Below are 16,106 nucleotides of genomic sequence, written 5' to 3'. Positions count from 1 at the left end.
ACTAGGAAAAATCCATGGGAGAGTAATTTTCTCCAGGTTCCTTCAAAAGTATCTCATGAAAAATTGGATTAGCACTTTAGCTGCCCTCCTGTGAATGTTAATGACAATTGGATTCTTCTTTACGGGAACACTGACTGACCCAAAAGATCCCTATCAAGGCAGAGCAGTATTTCTAAAAACAATATCTTAATGGATGAATGAGACACTTTTTATTCTGGTTTAAACCTGCAAATGTGCAGCAGTGTTTATGATCCTCCTGAAGCACTGGCCAGAGCCAAGATCACTGTGGACACAGTCAATTTATCTGCATCAGACACACACTGCACTTGTTAGGCCCAAATATGTCTTGAGAAAACAACTTTGGCCACAGAGACCAAACCTTTTTCTGATGCAGGAAATAATTTACATGCTAAACCATTCAGTTCATTTTATTTAATCCTGCCTCCAGTTTTTCAGGATGCATGAAACTGCCTTGCTGTGATCCTGGTTCTTTCAGAGAAACACTTGCAATGTAATATAGATACAGAGATTTTCAATTTATTGAGTAACAGCAGGAAACAATTGTAAATTAATCATTGACCTCCACAGGAAGTTCCAGTGCTCAGTTCCTAAGAAGATCAATTCATATTTATTTGGGTGCCTGAACGTGGATTTAAGAGCACCAGGATTTGCAGACATAATGCATTATGTGTTGGCTGAACCAGACTGCAAAGCTCTTAGCTAATCATCAATATAAAAAAATTCAAAATGAAACAAAAAAAATCAAATATTTGCCACAGGCTGGAAGAACACCCATGGAAAACTGGCTGAGGTCTTCATCTGACACGAGGTTACATGAGAAGAAATTGCTGTGAGTCTAATATGCAATTTTAAGCAGAGAGATTTAAAATGTGGGTACTCACTGTCTTCCAGGGTGCGCAGGAGCTGGGGTGGGCTCCGAGGGCCATCCCCTGGGGTGGTGAAGCACAGCACTGAGGTGTAGTAGCTGGTGAATTTTTTCAGGTTGGTGATGCAGCCACTGTGAACCCCATGGAAATCCGGAGCGATGGTGACCACGGTCACACTCTCTGGAGCATCCACCGGCCACGCCAGGAGCTGGGAGATTGAAACAGGGATGAGCTCTCATTAGAAGTTGTGTCTGTTTGGAATCAAAGTCGGTTTGGCTGCCAAAACCATCTTAATCTGATTGCAAAGAAGCAAGCAATGCTGTTAAACCACTGTCAGCTCTGATGCTGAACAGATGGATGCAGCACTGTGACACTGGAGGGACGTCTGTACCACTCACTGCTGATGGGGATACACCAGCATTGCCATTCTCCATGGCTGCTGCTGAGCAATGCCAAAATTATGGCAAATCATTATTCAGATGACATGAGCCTTTTGTCTCATCAGCCTGGCCAGTCTGCACTGCTGAAAGCAGACTGAAGGAAGAAAAGTACTTTCAGTGCTACTCTGTCGTAAATTCTTTATCTTACTTTCTTTTAAGATCCCACAGTCTGGGGAGGGTTTTGGGATCAGAGGGAGAGAGATGGGGACACACACACCCTCCTCCCCCTGCCAGAGCTCCCCCAGCACCCCAGGGAGCAGCCCTGCCTCACAGGCTGGGAGCATTACAAGCTCAGTGGACTGGGGACATCCACACTGTGAATGATTCAAGCGGTTCTGGAACTACAGAAAGAATGGAAAAACGGTTGTAAAGATGGTTACTACAATTTTCAACACCTGAGTCCCAAAAGTTAGACTCCTGAAGACATTTTCATGCATTTAAAATAGGGTGCTTGTCAGAGGAGCTCAGTCTTGCAGGTTTCATTCATCTCAGTGGATGTTCTGGGCGATCAATATCTCTGAGAGTGCAATACCTCATGTGTAGGTACCTAAATGAGGACTTAAAAAATTCATTTTTGGCAAACGACTTTGAAATTCTGAAACAATTTTTGAAATCGCCTTAAAGGCTTAGGGGTCTAAAACTTGAAAGTGTTTATGAAATTTTTATTTTGTCCAAAAATCCTTATCATGTGGCTTACAGGAGGATGTTAAAATTCCAGGCCTGACTCACTATCTGTGTAAATCCTGCTACCTGTATTGATTTCAGGCTCATAAACATGAATGGATACCTGAAATTAATAAGCCATATTTGACACATTTAGCCAATGTCTAGAGCCTCTGATAACCAGAAAGCACAGTTAGGGGACTATTAGGAGTAATTTTGTTAGGAATATTTCATATTTGAGAAAGTGCATTTACAACTTATTGAAACGCAAATAAATTTCAAAGAAAAGATAAAAATGTATAATGGCTCAAGAGGACAGTAAGTTTTATTTTCTTTTCTAAATCACCTCTATGCATTACAATTGGCATTTATAACTTTGGAAGACTGAACTTTTGAGTGCATGTTTGTGAGGAAACGTGTGCAGGTGAACAGGTGAACAATTTTGTCAGTGAAAGGAAAAAATGGGTTCAATCCTTAAGAAAGGCAAAGACCTGGCTTTGACTACTAGAAATTTATAAATCATACACAAAGCTACTCAAGAAATGAGTGACAGAAATGATCTCACACAGTCTTTGCACTGCAGTTCTCAAACCCTGGGAGAAACAGGTTGGTAAAGCTATGGCAATCTCCTGCAATCAAAGAAATACAAATTTTGATGATTTCAGAAGTTTTTATTGGCCACTGACAGATACAAATGACAATTTTACGTCTTTTATAGCCTTGCTGAAGAAACTGAAACAAAAATGAGAGGTAGGTCTGCAATGAGATGAAGGATCTTTAGGCTGGAACTCTGAATATAGCAGAGAATGAAAATCTGAAATGAGACTTTTGCAAATGTGGGCTCACTGTGCTTGGACCTGCACCAGAAAATTACAGTGCACTGCAGTCCACTGAACCCCAAAAGTGCTTTTATTCTCCAGAGTCTGAACAGAAGCCAAGTGCTATTTCTGTGCTGGAGTTTCAGGGTATTGTGCTGCAGCCCTGTCAGTCACTGAGCCTTGAGAGCTGATTCTATCCCTGCCAGAAGCAGACACACACATCTCCGTGTATTTATTTACTTCAGCAGTGAGATTCTCAGAGCACTGCTGGTCCTGATGAGAAATACATTGGTTTGGGCAGAAATACCAAACTTCCCATGCATATCTCTGTCTCACTTTCTCTGTCACTCTGAGACATTCCTAGAGAAGGATCAAGTCTTCTGAAACATCTCAAATCCTTGTACAATCCCTTAATTCACAATTTGTCTTTTGAACTACAACATCCTCCTCAAATCACTCCAGTCAGCACTCAAACCAACCCTGCTTCTCCCTGATCATAGACCACACCTGTCTTCCCTTTTCCTGCTCTGAGATTCCTGCAAGATTTCTCGTTGTTCTCTCTGTGGAGGTTTTTAAACCCTTCATTTATCATGCCCTGACTGCTGAATCACTGATGGAGGTTCTCTTGAGAACAAACCACCCTACCCAGCTCCTCAGCAAACACTCCACTGGTCAGAGGCTCTTTTAAGCACTCTCTGCTCTGTGCACTCCAACAGATGTTGCCTGATTAATAAATTCTACATTCTCAAATCTCTCAGATCATCACAGTGGGAAAGTCAAGGCAATTATTTAGTGTGATGCCTTGGTTGCCAGTGAAAGGAATGGTGATTCTGCATTAGCATAAACAGAAACCTCAAGGTTGGTTTTCAGTGCCACAATGACATGTCTCCTGAGGTGACTTTCCAAACTGACATGGAATTGCTTTCTGGCTTTGGAAACTCTCCAGGAAAATGACAAAGGTATGAGGACTTCAACACTATGACACATTCCCTTTTCAGAACTTACATAAATTGCAAATGTTAGAATCATAGAACAGTTTGGGTTGGAAGGGACCTTGAAGATCATCCAGTTCCAACCTCTGCCACAGGCAGGGACATCTTCCTCTATCCCAGGCTGCTCCAAGCCCTGTTAGGAGCAATGCCTGCTCACTTCTCTCTTTGTTTTACCTGTGTAAGGTACTCCTGAAAGCACGGAGTCACTTTGGAGATGGAGAGATCATAAGGCTGAAGTTCTGGTTTACACCAGGACTGTTCATGCAGACATTACTGGAAGTGTGCACTCACCTTGTACCCCTGGTTGATGCCGTTGATGAACTGCTGGGGTGGAGGGTTCCAGAGGAACCGGATGGTCGTGGAATTCACCGCTTCGACCTGCACGTTCTGAGGTGGAGCTGTGGGCACTGCTCCCAGGAGCAGAGAGGGAACAAAGCAAAAACAGAGAGGAGAGGGAATGAGGGAAAAAGAGAAAAATGAACACAGAACCCACCGAGAGTCACTTCCAAGTCACAGAGTAATAACAACCTTGAGAGAGGGACGCTCTTCCCATGCAACAGCAGTGATTTGGAAAGCTGAATAATTGGGTTAATTTCTCATCCTGTACTGGAGATTCCTTCAAGGGGAGGAGAAGAAATGGCTTCTGCAGCTTATTATCCTGCAGAGGAGTTTCTCAGAAAGACTTGAGCCACGTAAGGATAGGTGAGCACAGCTCTTTTGGTCATCCATGAGTACACAGAGAGTGAAGAGTTTCTGAGAGAAATTTCTTGGGTCCTTTAATGCTGCTCAATTCCCCAGATCAGACAAGAAAACATGGAATTTGCACAATTAAGGCTTTAATTGTGAATTATAATCTGGCAACAGCATCTGTTTATTATTTACTGCTGCTTAAAGAATTAGGACTAGTCATATCACATGTAGTAAAGATTTTTCTTGGGAATTGAGAGTTGTTCTCACTTTATCTTGGTATGATATGCATTCATGTATATTGAATTGATTATATATATCCTGAGCCAATACATCCTCTAATCTACTAAAAGTTGCATAAACATTTTATGCCAAGGATTTAATTAGACAGATGTTTTCTCAATACAAAAGCAAGCATGGAACATAAAGGCATGCTGCCATCAAACAACCAAAACCAGCACTTAAATATTTCACCATTTAATAAAACGTCTCATTCCAAGCAATTTCTTCAACTTACTGCTTTAAGATATCATTTCTATAGTTCTCAGAGGAAAGAATATTAATAGACAGGCCTATTTTTCTGAAATTATCAAGCTTATAGTAATTTTAAGAAGAAAACTGCTATCTGAGTACAAAAAAAATGGACTAAGACACTTTAAATCCCATAAAATAAGCTTAATAATGCTTCAAAAATATCACTATTGACAGCAATGTGCATTTGTATTCTATGAAAGAGGAACTATCCACAAGTGGTTTTGAAGCTTGGAAGCCTTTGTTCCTTCTGCTTCCAAGGGAAAGTTTGTACCAAAGCCCAGTGATTTGTGCTTCTAAGGAGAATCCACGATTCCCACTGAGAAATGGTGGTTTCCTCCACACTTTTCAAAAACAGGGCAGAAACTTTTCAAGTTGCAAAGCACTTTTCAGAAGATGAGTCTTTGTGTGGAGAAGAAATGAAGTTCAAAAATGCAAAAGTGCCCCTCTTCCCACCAAAAGTTATTATTTGTTTGGAAGAGACATAAAGGGGCATTATCTTAACTAGGGCTGACAACATAGTAAGACAGGACAGTGCACACTTACCAGAGATGTGCACAGCCCAGAGAAAACAACCAGAAAAATGGAGAAATCCTCAAGGATGTCAGGTTTGAAATCACAAGAACATCCATTCCCATGCCCTCTGTCACTAAAATTCCCTGAAGATTCTGCCATGGCTCCACAACCTCGCTCTGCAGCTTTTTTAAACCTCAGTAGCTCTGTATTAGTCAGAACCTTCTTGCCCTAATTTAAAACTTGATGTGACAATTTATGAACTATGCATAATTATTGAGTTCTGGAAGCAGAGTTTATCTGATAGTACTCTAAATTTTCATTAGAATCTGGGCCCTACTTCCTGCCATGTATCATAATTCCCTGTGTGATTTTGGAAGGTTATACTATTATCTGAATGACCTGTAGACATCATAAAGTTTTTCTAGTTAAGAGATTCACCAACTCATCCTGAGATACAGTCATAAATATTAAAGTCACTCCAGAGTCATAATGAGTTGCTTTGGCTACAGTCCCCCACTAAATGCATTTTTTTCTTATTCATATTCTTGATGAAACTGTTTATTATGAGAGCCACAAGATATACTTGAATCTGCTTTTGTGTGCAATACCTCATCTAATTAATGGTGAACATGCATAAAATTTTTTAAAAGTCTAAATTTTTACTTTCCTGCACATTTTCATGTTCAGATATTGTAACTGCCAGAGAAATGTTATTGCTGAAGAAAATTGTGTTACAGGTCTTCGTGTTAGTTTGTTATCAGAAATTCACCAGGATATCACTGATAGATTCATCTCCTCCTGTCAGGAAAGCTAAATCAGCTGAGCACCACCAAGCTCCAAGTTTTCATTTGTGGTCCTCACAGCTCTCAAAAAAGCTCAGGCAAACACTTGATAGGTTTACTACAGTTTTAGGAATGTGGATAACCAAATGCATTAGTTATTTCTTTTAAAAAGGAAATAGTTTTTGTTCATTAGGAGATAAATTTCTGAAACAAGAATATATGGTCATAGCAGAGAAAATACCTGCTGTAATATGAAAAGGGGAAAAAATTATGAACAGAAAACATAAAATCTTGGGAGTGTTGGAAATCATTATTTATATCACATTACCTCCTTGGTTATCTTTATTGAAAAATCAACATCTGCACCTCAATTAATGCACTTAAAAGATGGAAAGAACATGGTCCATCTGATTTACATAAGCTTAATTATACTGCAGAAGGCATAATGTAATATATTTTTATATTTTTAATCAGTAAAATATTGGCATTACAATCTCAAATTTACTTCAAAGTGCCAGTATAAAATTCTCCTTTTATGTCCTGATATTAAAGGCTTCCTTGGGTATCTGAGCAGTTCTGCATTTTAAAAAGAAAAGAAGTTTGAGGGAAGCTAAATCAGAATTGACCTTCTGGTCACTTCAAAACTCAAATACTTTTCCAAGATCATGGAGAGTAACTTCCTGAAGCTTTGGCTGTCTGCACAAGGGATTTTCTAATTTAGTGGTAGATCCCTGTCCTCTTCCTACAAATTTGTTGTCAAGCTGTACAGAAGCTGCCAATGTCAAACAGGTGTTTCAAGAGTAATCCCCAAGTATTTACACTCCCAGCTTTTAAACCTGCACTCCATCATGTCTGCAAGTATTCCAAAGCCATCTCACACTGGAGATCCATCTGGGAGTCATCTCAGAGCTGCAGATCAAATTGGTCAGACACAACCAACTGTTCCTTTCCTCCTGATAAAGTTCATGTGGTTGGAAATCTGCGGAGAGCTCGGCCCCCGGGACTGCGGGTTAATGCACAGCATTCCAAGCAGAAAAGGTCATGGAAGCACTCTAGATAAAAACCATTAAAAGGGTTTCACTGACAAGATAATTGAGAGGAGACAAGGCCCTGAGGTTAAGCATGTGTACATGGAATTATTCTGTCTCTGGCCATATGCAAACAGCATGGAAATCCCGTGGAGTTTCGGACTGCCAGACTCCTGCTCCCAAATATAGATCTTCAGCACAGGCTTGGAAAAAAGGCTCCTCTGGAGCTCCTGACCTCTGAGGTGGCAGCTTGCCTGTCTCAGGCAGGCTTGTGAAATGCAGGTTTTCCTCTGGGTGAGGATTTGGTTGTTCCTTTAATGCACCAGCTTGAGGTGCTGAGCTGCACATCCCACGGGAGCGGTGGGGATGTGGAGCTGTAATTCCTCCTGGGAAGCCTCCTCCCTCTGCTCCCTGCTGGTGTTCTGGGCTGTGCTCTGAACAGCAGTGGGTGCCTAGGAAAAGTGGTCTCTGTAACACTACACATCTGAAAAACTGAATTCTGAAATTCAGCAGTGTGAGATTTGGCTCTAACTGATGAGTTGGGCTTCTTGTGGCTGGGAAATGCCTCCTTCCTTTCCTCTGACACAGAGAAGATTTTATTTCTTTTTAAGAGCTGGGGGCCTCTATGAGACAACTGCTAATTTCATCACCTTGTGAAACAATTAAAAAATAAAATAAAAGCAGTAGATGGCAGATGACAACTAAGCAAGACAAACCCCCCCAGCCACTACAACTCCAACCTGCTTCTGCCCAGGAGCAGCTGGGCCCAAACAGCCATGGGTGCTCCACAGCTGTTGGGAGTTCCCCAAAGGAAGTGAAAGAGGAACTTTAAGGTGTTCTTGCTAAGAAAACCCAAGAGAAAACTAAGGAAAAGATCTTTTCACTGAGATAAAGTGAATGGTTGCAGAGGACACTCTGCAACCAGGGGTTCCTTTTTCAAGATTATTTCCTACATAAAGCAGGAACTTTTCAGTTAACTGGGTTTCCTCTGGCTCTTCTGCACATCTCTCTGATTCATCTCTTAGTGCCTGAGGAAGAAGCTGCTTTGGACCTGGCTGAACAGACTCCTCTTGCTTTTATCCTTTCCACACCATCAAGACTCACCAGTCTGGTAACTTTTATTCAGGAAGGGCTTTTGCTCAGACCTTCTTGGCCTGGCAAGGTGTCCATGCACAACAAAGAAGGGAAAACAGAACAACATTCAAATACATGTTGAGATCTGTGAACTTTGGGACATAAGACTGGCTTTTGAGATATGCACCAAAAGAAAGACATGGCTCTAAAAGCAGAAACTGAAGTGGTTAATGTCAATGGAGAGGCTAATAGAAGAAATGTCTCTACTTGTAAACCTTGCCCTGCCTAAATCCAAGACATGGTGGGAGTTTTTCAAAGTGAGAGTTCAGAGATATTCACAGTGGTGAGATAAAAGGGATGGACCCAAATTAAGGGGTGGAAGTTGCTGCTTTATCAAATCAACCTGCAAAAAAAGGCAAACATGCCCAACAGTACAGAGCAGAGCCAATACTGTCACCACACAAAGATATTTACACCTTCACAAAGCTGTTCTTACATGAAAAGGTATTGGGAAACTTCAGGTTTTCATATGGCAAGGAGAAGTCCTGCAGGACAATGCTTAAATAAGTAAAATTGCCCTATGCAGAGGGCTGGCACAAATCCCTGTGAAAAGTAACATCAAAGCAAGCAACAGCTGGAGAAACTCTGATGAAGAAAGACCTACATATACAGAGCATCAAAGGATTAGGCTGAATATCACTCTGAAAAGACTTTCAAGATTTTAGAGACAGTCAACCTGTCTGACCCTCGTGCTGGGATGTTCAGTGCTCTGCCAGTAAGTCTTCCTGACATTTTATCTCACTGACATGCACCAGTTTCCCTCAAGTTCAGATCCCTCAGCACCTCGTCAGCTTGGCTGTGTTCTGGAAGTTGGTGATTTTTGAGGAGCATGGAGCAGCTGATTAGTTTTCAGTGGCTAAAGCAATGCCAGAGGACTAATAAGGGATTAATAGACTAGCCCCTGGTATAAATCCACAGCTTATATGGCCAGTCAATACCCCCTATGAGAAAGGTGCCAATATGCTGATGTGCTCCTGCCAATGGGCTGAGCTGCTCCCGGGGTTCATTTCCTCCCAGGCTCTGCCTGCACAGCACACTTGATGAGTTCGAGGTATTTTTCATCTGCAGACAGACAGGTTCCTGCCAGCACAGCTCACATCATTTAGTGCATGTCAGAGCAGAGGCAGTGGTGGTGTGGTACTAGGAGAGGGGGATGGATGGGAGTGTGTGTCTTTGACATTTATCTCTGCTCATAGTAAAATCAGAATATGATTTACAAGGCAGTTTTACACATGGCTTTTTCTTACTCCTGCTAGTTTGGTGGAGGAAAAACATTCTGGAGCAAGAAACAGTCACTAGATTTCCCTGTCTTTTCTCAACTACAATAAGCATAAAAGAGGAGAGATTTGGACAGTAGCACATTACACATGGAGACTGGATATTAATCCAGTTTCAAATTGTATTTATACCAACCAGTCTCCCTTTTCAGTTCTAAGTGTAAAAAGACTCCAAACTCTTTATGAAACAGGACATATGCCTTTGGTGAACCTAGCAAGGTTCACCAGGAAGTGGCAGCATCCTGGAGGTAGCTATTAACTGCTATTAGCAAATACCAATATGAAATAAATCAGAAATATCCAGTTTTTCTTCTATGTCTTCCTAGCAGTGAGGAATTACATGAAGCCAAAGAGGCCATTGCAGGTTGGCCTGCAGTCTAAACACTCTTGCTGATTAACATGAATGCAGGACTGACTACACCTAATTTATAACAGAGGATTTATACCCTTATAAATGACAACAGACAACCAATCAATAAAGGATGATAATAACTGCACATAATATCAGGGGAAATTAGAGTCAATTACAGGGTTTAAGAAAAAAGAGTGTGAAGTCCAAACCTGGGCCCTAATAGATGGAAGGTTAAGGTGCTATGATAGCTTAAAATGTGCAAATAAACAGGGTAATGAATTACAAGCATAATCACAAAAGGGATTCAAATTCTGTGGGCAAACCAATTCTCTGCAGAGCCTGGGTGTTTAGTGGGATAGAAAACATTAATCCTGGCTGAATGAGAGGACTCCAAGAAAAACATTTCAAGGTCTGCTATAAATACTTCTAGAATGAGGTTGAGTGTGCCTAGGCTCCTCTGAACTATGAGACTTTGCATGCCCAAAGACAAAATATAGATAGTTCTTTCCCCAGTTGTTGTGGTTAATTAGTGTTGCATATGAATAATCTGCTCTTAAAGATCTCCCTACACCTCAAACTGTATCTAATCATGTTATAACTTACTCCTAGTAACAATTAACAAACAACTACATCTTCTTCCCTGATTGAAAATTAACTGATGCACTGTAAATCTGCTAGTTTTTAAAACAGTATAATTGTTTTATGGCCAACGAAGTAGAGCCCATGTACTGTCCAGTGCTCAGCATCCAGCACAACCCTGCAATTATGGGAATATATGGAAGCCTTAAGGACCTGGCACTTAATTATCCTACAGATTTTTATACCAATCTAGAGGTGTAAACATGCCTTACACTGGTTGTAAAAAGTAATTACATATCCTTTTGTTGGTGTAATTTATACTCTTCTTAAAGCACTTAGAAAAGTGTGGAGGAGCTGTAGCATGAAAATCAGGGCTTTAAAGAACATTTTATCTTCCCCTTTGAAAGTATCTGCACCATTCCTGAAATGCTTCAGAACCCCTTCTCCACAGGTTGTATTTCTCTCTTGCAATTTATTCCACACTTCTAAAACAAGGTATTCTGTGATAATCAGAGCTAATGCAGCTGGTTCCCTCTATCTCCCATATTGCATATGCAGCATCTTGCATGCCTTGGCCATGATAAAACCAATTCCCTGCCATATTTTCTCTAAGTCTCCTGGCAGGGTAACCTCAGCCCCTGCCTGTCACAGGTCCCATAAATCCATTCCCCTGGACCCCAGCTCTCATCAGCATTTCTATTTATTACTTCTGCTGCAGCTGACTCTGACCTGCAACGTGCCAACACGTCATCAGGAGGGTCAACAAAACAGATAATTTTTTACTTCACTCCCAGCTTTTCCTACAACAGAGATAGAGCAAAGACTTGGCTCTGATCAGGCACTTGAAATTTGCAGTGCTTCCTGCTCCAAGCTGTCTATCAAATTTGACTGAAGTGACCATTGATTTCCCAGGTTCTAAGGTGGGTTTGCCAGGCAGCACATCCCCTGAGGAAGCTGTGGGATGATCAAGGAGATCCTGCTGGGATTTGCTCACCTCCCTGCAGTGTGTACTCTGTCACAGGCCTGCTGAAGGCTCCCAGCCCAGCTCCATTGTAAGATGCCACCTGGATTTCATACTGGGTCCAAATGATCAGGTCTTTCACCAAGCAGTAGTTGATTTCTGCACTGGTGATGTTTTTGTACTGGTACTCTCCCGGGAGGCCGGCCAGGCGATACCTGCCATATGGGGACAAGAATTAGCTGGTTAATGAGATGGCATCAATTAGAGAAAATATCCTGGCTGGCAAAACAGCTTCCTTTGTGAAGAGGCAACATGCAAAGTTCTACAGCAGAATTTTACCAAGAATAATGAAAAATAATCAGGAGGAGCATAGCAACTCCTGATAAGACCATATCATGTTTGACTGCTATAGTATTTATAATCTGATCTCTCTGAGATTACAGGCTCAGGGCTAAACAAAACGGGTATTTTATCCTGTTTTATGGTTGCAGAAAAATTACAGCTTTTTAAATGTGGCTTGTCTAGTAAAAGCTGTGATTTAGTACAAAAAATAGCCCAGATGTGATTTTTATCAGAGTGCTGCTGTAAATCAGCCTGAGAAATTGTGTTTTTTCCTTCACTTCTGAAATCTGAAAAGTAAGAGCTCAGAGGGCTCTGACCTCCTGGGATCTCAGCCACTGGCATCCCTGGCTTCCACCAGAATTTACTTCACAGAATAATTAAATAAGGATTGAATACAGTTGAGACTGAAGGGTTGGGTAAGCACTGGAGTTCCAGGAGAAGGGCTGTGTCAAACACAGGTGGGTGATAAATATCCTGAAACTCTTGCTGCTGAGACACGAGCAGCTGAAACACAGAATCTATTTTCTCATGTACAAACTGTATTCCAGAAAACAGAGCCCCTTTGATGTGTCTCTTCAGGCCACCAAACTACAGAGAAAAACTAAATTATAGAAAACAAACAAACCTTGCAAATCTGTGAATGTGAATAATACTGTTTGTTTTCTTTCCTTTAGGAAAGCAGTACAGTTGATGCTCACAATATGCTAATTCACAAAAAATCAAAAGACTAGAGGCCAAATAAGGGACACAAGGCATTACTAGTCCATGAAAAAGACAAATATGGAAACAATTGTATTTTTATTCACCACACTACTTTTATACACTCTTACCCATCCTTTTCTTCACTGCAATCACCAAAAGTTTATTGACACAGAACAATTTCATTGACATCTTACAGAGACATTTTAAATCCATCTAATAAAATCAGTGCATTCTTTATGACAAGACAACTTCATGTGTTCCAGCCAGAGAGTTTTGTTCTAAAATCTTCCTATAAAGAGATCACTTCTTAATCACTGACATCTCTGTTTTCTGCTGCTTGCCTGACCATCTCTAGCACACTTAATATTTGTAATGCTACACTGGTGTGATTCCATTTAAGAAATATAAATGGAAATAAAGAAATACCAGCCCTCAGCTGAGTTTATGGAATGTTTTGCTCCCCCTTTCTCTCTCTCTCTCTCCTGTGCAGGGTGTGTGCTCCCTGGCAAGTCAGTTCTTATTGCAGCAACGTTCTGTCTCCTGCCCAGCAGACAAGGTGCAAGTGCTCCTGTGATTTAATCTGTTATGCTGTTAGCATGGCAAACCCCTAATGCAATATTGGCAGTGAGAAAAAGGGCAGAGGAAGGAGGCCAGTTCAGAAATGTCATGTCTTCGTGATTTTTCTCACCATGGACTTTGATGGATACTCCACATGACTTGTGCAGTGCACCTTCACTTTTAAAGATCAGGTGTTCCATCAATTTAGCATCTTGCCTGTCTTGAGCTTTGGGTCTGTGGGATGGCTGGTGCTTTTCACTCTGCTATACCCTGATTCTGCAGGAATCAGGGCAGGAACACTGTTCTTCAGTGCATATTGCTGTGACCACACAGTTCAACTGGGAAGAACAGCCTAGTTTATTACCTGGGACTTGTGCTTTTATGTGATAATCTTGAATTCCTGTTGAGTAAATAGTTTCTCTGCTCTGCTGTCAAGACAAAGCAGGAAGACACCAAAAACGCTCACAGATTAAGTATAAGGAATATGAGCACTACTAAAATGGACAGAGATGTTCTAGCAAGGTCAGGGATCAACTATGCAGATAAATACTGTCAAAAGTAGCAAAGTTAAATCTCGTTGGAAATGCTATATGCAGAAAACAGAACAGATTGCCAGGAGGAGGAGCCTATGGGAGTGCTTTGTGAAGCACATTAAGTGCCAGAAAGACATGGCACTAAAAGCAGAAACAGAAGTGGTTAATGTCAATGGAGAGGCTAATGGAGAAATGTCTCTACTTGTAAACCTTGCCCATGACTTAATGCTGAGACTAGGAAAGACTCCCTGGGAATAACTGAGGAACTAATCCTGCCACTGGGGAGAGCAGCTGGAAGGGAAGAATTGCATGAGGAATGTTTGCACCCTTGGCAGATGGGAACCCAAGACTCAGGGGTCTATCTGCAGGCAGAAGTCAAAGCACCTTTTCCCCACTGTCTGACAAAACATTTTAAACTGAGCCCAGCCCTAAAACCTTGCACCAACAGCTCAAGGGGCTCACCTCTGCTGAGGGGCTCTGTGCAGGTGACAGGGAGATGAACACACTCAACTCTGCCTGCAGGCAGAGGGAACCTCCCAGGGCTATTTTGGGAGCTCACCAACACTCTTAACATGACAAAAGCCTTTCCATCCATGCCAGCAAAAGTAGGAGCACAGCTTGAACAGGATGTTGGCATTTAAACTGCAGCATTTAGTTATCTTTTACAGTTCTGGAGGACACTGTATTAAAAATGTCAGCATCCTGCCTACAGGAGGCTGAAACCATCACTTGGAAATATGTCAGGGGCTGGGAGTCTTCCACAAAAAATGCCTCCCTCACTAGAGGTGTGGCCCTAGCTGGCTGCTTGCACTGCAGGGTGGGGAGGATGCCAAATGAGCAGTAATCTGTAGTGGAATTGGGTAGGAGTGAATACTGAGCCCCAAAAAATCACCTAAGGGAAATGCTCTGCAAAGACTCTCAAGTGGCAGCATCCTTCCTAACACAATGAATCCTGGGTAAGCTGCCAGACTGGATGGATGCAGGATTCCCAGTTACCTGCCCGAATGTGTTTCTCATTAAGAAATACAAACAGGGCTGAAAGGACCTTACTCACCTGGCTGATTTTCAAAACCAAACCAAGGTCTGCCATGAAGCATCTGACCTGTCATTCCCTCTCTCCATTTTGTTTGGCACAAAACTGAAGTTTATTGATTCTTTTGCTGCTCCTCCATAGGCAGGAGCCCTGTTGTGTCTTTGATAAATTTAATTAACCTTTTGAGCAGGGAGCTGAGCTTGTAATAAGCAAATACACATCTGCATAGGCTGCAGTGTACCAGCCTCCCATGTGAACACTTGCATTACTTAGAGCTTCACTTCCCTTTGAAAATGGAATAAAAGGATTTTGAGTCTCCACAGGTCCTTGGGAACCCTCAGACTCTGTAGGACAGAGAGGCCAGAATTTAAGTGGCTGCACCCTTGTGACTCCTTGAAGAGTTGTTGTTTTCTCATTTTTAACAAACCAGAGCAGCCTGAACATTTGCACACAATAACTAATATCTTTAATTCAATTAGAGATAGCTTTCATTACGCTCTTAAGTCACATCATTTGAACTCCCTTGTGCACACCTGGACCTATCTCTGGACTTCCCAGGTTAAGAAAGGACTTACCTTAGGATGTAGCCATGAAGAACCCCATTGTGCTCACTCTCAGGAGGAGGCTGCCACTGGACCATGATGGACTGATTGGTTCTCCCACTGGCCACGATGTTTTTAGGGGGGGCACTGGGGGGCTCCTCAGGTAGCATCAACCTAAGCACAAAAGAATGTGATGGACATGGGTGTTGAAAGAAATCATAAATAACAGTCTATTTCCTGTATCCACTCCAAGGGAACCACTCTTTTATCACAGTCTGATGACTAGAAAGAAATATAATGCTGATCAAACTGCTGAAGACATGCATGAAATAGTTACAACAAATCAACATAATAGGAAATCAGTTAAGCAAGCAACAAGACAGACAGCTGAGGTAACCCTATTCTCTTGGAATCACCCAGGCTGCTGCAACTCTTTAAAAAGATTACAAGCCTGAATGAGTAAGAGCTCAGGTCCAGTGTCTGTGACTCCTTCCAAATTGTTTCTTTCAGCTCTTTCAATATTTTTCATATCAAACTCCTACATTTTGAAAAAGCCATTTAGAGTTCAGCTGTTCTGCAATTCAAGCTTGCAGCAAGCTTTGGTTCACAGAAGAAGGGGGATGCATTTGAAACTGAATATGATGAAGCCATCCTTTTCTGTCACATCTGGGTAAATTCCAGAAGTGACATTGCCATGACAGGGTGAGAGCTGTGCTCCTGCCCGGCCTAACTGCTGGGGCTTAGCACAA

General features: G+C 41.7%; 1 protein-coding gene across 3 annotated transcripts in view; it reads right to left on the bottom strand.

The window, feature by feature from the left end:
* The window catches only part of SDK1 (sidekick cell adhesion molecule 1), a 390,039-nt gene that overhangs the window by 105,276 nt on the left and 268,657 nt on the right, over positions 1-16,106 (bottom strand). For all 3 annotated transcript variants that reach the window (XM_059862197.1, XM_059862198.1, XM_059862199.1), the window contains 4 exons: positions 15,391-15,531; positions 11,681-11,862; positions 4,092-4,207; positions 903-1,095 (listed from right to left, as the gene is read on the bottom strand). In XM_059862197.1, the coding sequence (XP_059718180.1) occupies positions 903-1,095; positions 4,092-4,207; positions 11,681-11,862; positions 15,391-15,531 (632 nt within the window). The remainder of the gene's footprint in view (positions 1-902; positions 1,096-4,091; positions 4,208-11,680; positions 11,863-15,390; positions 15,532-16,106) is intronic.

The sequence above is a fragment of the Haemorhous mexicanus genome, chromosome 17 (assembly GCF_027477595.1).
Source record: "Haemorhous mexicanus isolate bHaeMex1 chromosome 17, bHaeMex1.pri, whole genome shotgun sequence".
Lineage (NCBI taxonomy): Eukaryota > Metazoa > Chordata > Aves > Passeriformes > Fringillidae > Haemorhous > Haemorhous mexicanus.
Note: the sequence above shows the minus strand (reverse complement) of the source record. Positions and strands in the feature narration are given on the sequence as shown.